Source organism: Mercenaria mercenaria, chromosome 5 (assembly GCF_021730395.1).
Source record: "Mercenaria mercenaria strain notata chromosome 5, MADL_Memer_1, whole genome shotgun sequence".
NCBI lineage: Eukaryota > Metazoa > Mollusca > Bivalvia > Venerida > Veneridae > Mercenaria > Mercenaria mercenaria.
Window position 1 is genome coordinate 50,447,475 of NC_069365.1, and position 8,058 is coordinate 50,455,532.

Here is an 8,058-nt window from a genome sequence, read left to right on the forward strand (position 1 = left end):
TTTATTTCGCAGAAATGTCTCTTTGATGACTCTCTCTCAATTTGTTCAAATTATTTAAATTCGCCAGAAAACAGAGGGAACAGTATATACTGCTAAAAGGCATAGTATATACAATTTGCTGCATGTTTTCGTATATAGTGGGAAATTAAATATACTAGTATTTCATATCATAAACTGCCTGCCTGATTTTCAATGAAAATAAATGATTTCACAGAAATATCCTTTGGGTGACCATCTGCCATGTCTGATTTTGCAAAAACATGGCCGATAGAGAAAATAGAAATCTCTTCGACAAACCATATCATCTCCTCTTAAACCACTGGTCCGGTTTATGTTTTTTTCCACAGAAATGATCAATTGGTGATCCTCTACTACTAAAGTTGTTAAATTCCATCAGAAATGTATCTTGTAATACTGGTTTAAGCTGTGAAGGTCTGATGAACGATATTAGGCAAAATGACTCTCTTGTTTCATTATTAACTTGATTCATTTAATCAATGCACGCACTTTTTAAAAATAACAGTTACACCATTAGTAACTAATCCATACTTTGCATAAAAGCTAAAATAGTTTTAACTCATCATTCTAAGCTTCAAACTATGGGATATAGATCAAAGCATTCCAGTTGAAATCATTTCGTGATTATGGCATTCAAGAAGCGAAAACAAAACTTTTAAATGATGATATCAAAATTCTTACGATCTATTTCACCTGTAAAAGCACTTTTAAGAAAAGAAGCATTTTTGCACATGTATCAAGTAGGTAACGGTTCGGATACGAGTAATTGAACAACAGTTAACGGTTTGGATTTAGTATAAGTACCGCTTTAGATAGCAACATAATTCACATGATCGGCTAGTTATCTCCTTCACTGAAGTCTGGGATATCAGAGTGGCCTTGCATATTGCTGAGATAAAATCTAGTAAGCTGGATTTTACGGCGAACCGACACAAAAAGGTTATATGTCACCAAGAATAACATCTAAGGAAAGAAGCAAACTGGAATTCATAAAACTAAATATCTAAGCTAAAAGGAAAAACTGTTTAAATGATTGTAACAAACAAATTAATTTTGTTACTGGTGCGTTAGAATGTGTGATTTAACAAGGCATTATATATCCTGAAAGATAGATCTAAACGACTTTTAAAACATTGGGTGTAAGTACGTTTGAGCGCCTTACCGGTGAGTATCATCCAAATTTTTCGTTTCCGAAACCCTGGGTTCAATCTCAAGCCAATCTACCGTCTCTGGGATGATTTGATCTAAACCAAATTATTTTACAATTCAGTAAACTGGAAACTAAGAATCTATTAAAAAATGTTTGATTGCCGTCTCTACTACCAGTTTAAAAGCAAACACCCTATAAAAATTAATTTTTCGAAGTTCAAAAAGAATCTGAAGAATACGCAATGCTAATGAACACATCAGTTAGTTCGAACGTATCCTAACAACAACTGATCATGCAGCCTTCTGAAATCCATACTATTTCATACACTAAATCTACCGCCATGCATAATATTATATATCCTTGCACCCTATCATGTCTGTTGGGTTTAAACATTCGGCTATACCATTGCTTTTAGTTTATACTAATTTGTTTTAGCTCGATTGTGATGAAAGCTTCAAGCTTATTGTAACCAAGCTCGAGTCCGCTTCCTGGAAAAACCAGTACTGGTGTCATATGAGAAGTCATGGACGTGACCCCAGAGGAGCTTGAACCCACGACACCTGGATTGAGCGGCCGACACCTTATCCACTAGACTTTCTTGGTCATTCCTCTCCCACTGGTATTTTAGATAAGAATATTTCACTGCTGCACTTTAGATATGAAACTTACAAAAAAGGAAAATATCTTATAAGAAAAAGCGCATTATTTCAAACTGAAAACCTTAAGTGTATGTGCTATTAGATGTGTACACACAAAACTAGAAACACTAACCTTAACGTATAAACAAACAAACATTTGAGTATCGCTTTGGAACTGTTATTATCAAAAGCACAACTGGGAGTATAAGCCTTGAGGTACACATGGAAAGGATGTCGTTCGTTTGTTTGCTATGTAGAGCAACCACTAAATATTCTACCTCTCGCTAAACGTACTTCTTTCAGGCCTAAATTATCATTCAAAGTGGATTTTCGTTGGGAATGTGCTAACGCAATTACGTGTGAGGTGTGCGTCAATGTGTATATGTAAAACTAAATCTGGCCTCATGGAACTTTGCACCTAAACAATTTTAACACAACTTTTAAGATCATCTGAGATCCATTCCAAACAGTCTTGAAAAGTCTGACTTCCAAATTAGCAGGAGTAACATTGGTTTGATTAAACGCAAACATCTAAATTAATGCTAATTCTATTTAATACAAATGTTAGTTTTACCAACTTACATTGCCGACGATACGTTATTTACATTCAAACTATTACCAGAATATTTTTACTGAACCAACAAAGTTGTCACTATTAGTTTTTGAAGACCAGTCCAGCTAACTCCGTTTGTTTACATTTTGAAGATCTTTTGAGAATGCATGCTGTTGATTCATTGAAAAATAGGTACGCAATAGGTACACCGCCTGTGATAATAAGATTAGCTACCGAGAAGTCATTTTGTATTTGCAAGGATTTTCCTGTATGGCATTTAATATATATCTGTATTTCGTGACGTTTTAAAATTGGGCTTAAAGACATCATAGCCTTTTGCAACGAAATTAAGAACTTTTTCTTAACGAGTGAGAAATTTCATAAATGTATCATTTGTAATATAAAAGATATTGAAGAAAATATCAAGCGTATGACATATATAAAAGTGTTGTTAAATGTATTTATATTTTGAATAAGCTTGTTAGATATCTTCAAAGACTAAATAGATAAGATGTGTGTTTGTTATTTTATGTTGTCAAGATGGTAATTGTACATGACCTCAAAATTATGAATATCTACTTTGATATCAAAGTGGCATTGACTTTGGTGTATATGTCATAGGTTGGAAATGAATAAACAAATACACTATATTGCCGATACATATTGTCTTTTGTTTCGTTGTCAATCTTAAATACCATCTAGTAAACACCTCTGGTTCGTAAATGTAGTGTAGCAGTATTACAGTAACATTTACTATAGTTTAGTAGTCGTTGCTTCTCCTTGACCATAAACGGACACATAATATTGACTCATTACTCGGACAGTTAAATCACATATCGACATAACTGACCATTCATGGCAAACCAACATTCAAACTCTCCATTTTGCAAAACATTAGTGTAAACGCCATATTTTTGTGTTAACAAATTCTCCTAATTTCTGTAGACGTGTATAGATATATCTGCAGTTTATATCTTGATCTGTTTGAGACAATACATGTCAAACAAAAGACGAGGTGTTCCTCTTCTGTTCTCCCGTCTAACCCACGACCAAACTACTGACTGGCAGCCGGAAACATATAGTCTGTAAATGCTTTAACGAATGAATGTAGCATTATGCGCGATACATCTATGTTTAAACAAATTCGTTAAAAAATGTTTGTGAGTAAACACTGTTGATACATACATATACGTTTATATTGAAATCAGATTGATTATAAAGTCTTTATAATATTGTAAAACAATTATATCTACCACTTAATGTCTTTATTATAATATATGGATGGTTCTTTAATAGCAAATCGTTTAAGTATATTTTTATGGCTTTTTTAAAATTTGGTAGCGGGTCATTAAACTAATCAAATGATATCAATGCATAGATCGATCAGTATGTTAGCTATATTCCCTTTGTCTATACGTGTGAGAAATTTCATGGATGTACTACTGTAACTTTTAAAATGAAATATATTGCAATATATCAAGGGGACATAAGACGCTTTGATTAACATACCCTATTGACTGTTTAGTTTGATGTTCAATTTATAGATTCGTCTGCCGATTATGGAAATTAGCATGGTTTAGGTAAGTCGGTTTAGGTAAGTCGCTATTGTACTGAATAACATTTACCTAAAAACGGAGGTTTTATCATTAAATGTACAAAAACATCGCTGACCTCAAAACTGAATTATATAGTGCATTTTATTTGACCTGGCGGGGCGTGGTTTCGCGACGTCCACTACATTATTGTACAGGGTATGTAGCACATGTAACCATTGTAGCGTTGAATTTTAGTCGTTGGTTACCGAAGATTGCGGAATTAAGCTCTACCAATTTTGCTCGTTTTTTGAGATCATCATTATTTGCATATGTCAGAGATTAACTCCGCCTCGCCAGGTCGAATAAAACGGACTACATATTGTTTAGGCATTGTACAACAGTTATTTTAGGTCTAATTTCACTGTCAAAGTAATATGATTGAGAATAACTGAACCATTGCGGTAAAATGTGGATACTTTTATATAAATCGCTGTTCAGTAGTGTAACTGAAATAAGTGTTATTTATTAAATCTTTCATAATGGAGTTGTTATATCCATGTATGTTAACTTTGTCAACGTTAATGTTGTGCACAAGTTCTCAGGATCCAAGGGTTTCAACTAGTTTAGGTGAAATTATAGGAAGGACAAATACGAAACCTTTGGAAGAAATGCAGATGTTACAAAAGGGAGATACAATCTACAGAGATGTTCACGAATTTCTCGGAATTCCGTTTGCTCAACCACCAATCTGAGACGGAAGGTTTCAAAGACCACGGATGTTCACAAACTTAACTTCTCCGTTTCAGGCACAGACTCATGGAGCGATATGCCTACAGATTTCAGTATCTTTAACACGTCGTCTTTGAAGATGAGTGAAAATTGTTTATTTCTAAACGTATACGTGCCTGTTCGACCTGCCGATGATCCAGCTGGACATGCTGTTATAATATGGATACATGGATGCGGGTTTCAGGAGGGAGCTGCAAGATTTTCTGACGGCGGTAACATGGCTTTGGCTGGTAACATTATCGTTGTTACTATAAACTACAGACTGGGAGTATTTGGTTTCCTTAGTACAGGTGATCAGGATGCTCCTGGAAACTGTGGTCTTTGGGATCAACGCTTGGCTTTTTAATGGGTCTCTGATCACATCGGGGCCTTTGGGGGAGACAAAAAGAGAGTAACAATAGCTGGGGAATCCGCTGGTGCAATGAGTGCTATTCAGCATGGGTTGATTCCGGAAAACCGTGGACTTTTCCAAAGAATAATAGCTCAAAGTGGCAGTACGTCCATGGCCCTCAAGGATTTTGAGCGATCCGTGTTGAATGATACTTTAATATTTGCGAGTGCGTTAAAATGTAGTACTGATTCGATGGCTAAATTGTTGAAATGCTTAAGGGGTGTAAATACGGATGATATTTTATCGACACTTAGAGCACTTGCCTACAGAGTAAATTTCAGTCCAACAGTAGACGGCGAACTTGTCAGAAATAATCCGCAAAAAGTTGTAAAATTGTCAAAAAGCGTGGAAGAAATTGAATTTTTCCGGTCCACTGATATTTTGAGTGGGTTCAATGCTTACGAAGGAGCATTCCTTTGGACTTATGTAATTAATACCGGACCGATTGAAACCATTCAACCAACACGTGACCAAATGAAAACGTGGTTGTTTCCCTTCATGTTGAAATATTCCGGATGGGATTTAAATCTGAAATGATGAAACTGGTCGAGGCTCAGTACACAAACTGGACAAATCCAAATAATAGCAACTCCATCCGTCTGCAGATCACGAAACTTTTAGGCGATGCAAATTTTGGTGCACCAGCCATACAGATGGCTCGCCTTCATAAGAAATCAACTACATCTCGAAACTTTATGTATCACTTTACGCCAAAGCCTTCTGTTGTTACGCTAAAAACCCCAAGCTGGATTCCGGGATCAAATCACATGGACGAACTCCCTTTCATGTTTGGGATGACTGATCGACTCGGCGCAGGTGACGAAAATGCCTGGGAAATAGAACTGTCATCAAAAATGGTGATTTACTGGGCGAATTTCATAAAATCTGGGTAAGACATTTTGATTCGTTGTAGCTTTGAGCTAAAGACCTTATTACAAAACTTAACTCAATTTGTTGTTTGAATTTACAACATTAAACACCTATTACTAGTGAGCTGAACAATATCTTTTCAGCAATTGAGTAAATGTCTACGCTTTGAGGTCAAATTATGCCTTATGCTTGTGTTAAGTAATTTCAGTTATGATTTATTCAGTTGTTCCAAATTAATAAAATTCATTCCAATGCCACAATAAATCACCGGCATCAAATTAAAGCAAATAATGTTGCTTGCCCATTGTAATTTTGAAATTTTGACACAGTTGGATTACATCACGACTATATAAGTTCCCATCCTTTATGGGGCGTCGTTTTACTAATTTCCAGATATTTTTATATCAAAAATTCATTTCTTGATATAAAAGATTTAATTTCTTCAAATGACAAATTAATTTCTGAATAAAGAAACGTATTCATGATATCAAAATATCATTTACTGGTATAACGGAATGCATTTTCGATGTCAAAAATCAATTTCTGGATTAAAGACATTAATTTCTTAATATCAAAATTCAAATTCTCGGCCAGTAGTTAGATTAATTCATGATATGAAGAAATGTAATTGTAGATAATCAAGAAATCTCTTTTGTTATCAAGAAATTTGATATAAAACTGTGTAAAAAGTAGTAAAACTGCGCCTATAATCATTTGATTTTGCAAATGACTGAATGACATCTTCGGTTTGTATTTGCGTTACTTGCGACTAGCTGACTCACATATACACGTTATTTTGACTGTTTGTATTTCAACAGCAATCCGAATAATCCCGAGCCTGTTATTCCAAGATGGCCAAAGTACAGCGTAGACACTGGAGATTTTCTTAAACTCGAGAAATCCATATCAAATTCATCTGCCGGTCAATATTTCTACGCAGAAGAGGCAAACTTCTGGTTGGACGTGTTTCCAAAACTGAACGATGCCGTACAGAAGGACTGTAGAAATCCTCCTCAGCCCAGTGCTGCTGATGTTGTATCTGCCCACCATGTTCATTTTTCAGCGTTGATGATTGCTCTTATATTTGTATTTTTTATCTTAACAAGGGAATAAGTAGACTGGCATCAGTCGTTAGAATCCTTTAAAATGAATATTTCTGCCATTAAATCGTCTTTAATAAAACTTTCTGTATATGTTATCTCTTGACTCTAACGTGTTGAAATGAGTCTAGAGAAAAAAAGGGTTTTCTGAAGAAATAATCAGTGTCCGTATGAAAAAAAAAATTACAGATTACTTGATCTTAACAGACTTTGTATGTCTTGGGAATATTAAAAAAACATGACATTAATGTCCATATACAAGTTAACAGAGTGGAAAGTCGGACCAGAAATATTGTATTGCACATTATACAAATATAGGCTTTTCAGATGCACAATATGGTTTGATATGGAAGAGAAAAAAAAAGATATTTGACCGGGTTAAACGAGGTCTATATTAATTTCATCTGTATCGTATCACATCATATTGCGCAGCTGAAAAGTTCTTTTTATTACCTGCTGAGTGGAATCATTAGCATATATACTGTTGATTATTTTATTACATTTAGTACTGAGGAACGTTTGAGACAGATGCATGTAACGAAGAATACGTAATTTTGAAAAAAAATTATATAAAAATACAATTGTATCAATATCTATTCTATTAAAATACTGCTGCCCAGTCTTTTCCCAAATAGTATGTGCTAAAGTTTATTAAAGGTATATTAAACCCAAGTTTCGTATCTGTCAGTATTTCACTGCATGACATTTAATTATGAATGTAGCTCTACATACACAAAATCAATTTATATATTTACTGAAGTTAAATACATCTGATGAGGATATTCTACATTTGAAGTAAATACCTAAATGGGCCGTGCCATGAGAAAATCAGCATAGTGGGTTTGCGACCAGCAAGGATCCAGACCAGCCTGCGCATCCGCGCAGTCTGGTCAGGATCCTTGCTGTTCGCTAACAGTTTTTCTAATTGAAATAGGCTTTGAAAGCGAACAGCATGGATCCTGACCAGACTGCGCGGATGCGCAGGCTGGTCTGGATCCATGCTGGTCGCAAAGC

General features: G+C 35.0%; 1 protein-coding gene across 1 annotated transcript; it reads left to right on the forward strand.

The window, feature by feature from the left end:
- Nucleotides 1-5,038: 5,038 nt before the first annotated feature.
- LOC123558994 (liver carboxylesterase-like) lies at nucleotides 5,039-7,706 on the forward strand. Its single transcript, XM_045350819.2, has 2 exons — nucleotides 5,039-5,963; nucleotides 6,763-7,706. Exons 1-2 carry the CDS (start codon nucleotides 5,590-5,592, stop codon nucleotides 7,055-7,057), a joined length of 669 nt encoding a protein of 222 aa, XP_045206754.2. The 5' UTR covers nucleotides 5,039-5,589; the 3' UTR covers nucleotides 7,058-7,706.
- The last annotated feature ends 352 nt before the right edge of the window (nucleotides 7,707-8,058 follow it).

Excerpts from the sequence above, each read along its gene's own strand:
- LOC123558994 (XM_045350819.2), top strand. The coding sequence starts at position 5,590 with ATGGGATTTAAATCTGAAATGATGAAACTGGTCGAGGCTCAGTACACA. Across the intron at positions 5,964-6,762 it reads GCGAATTTCATAAAATCTGG|CAATCCGAATAATCCCGAGC; the intron begins GTAAGACATTTT and ends GTATTTCAACAG.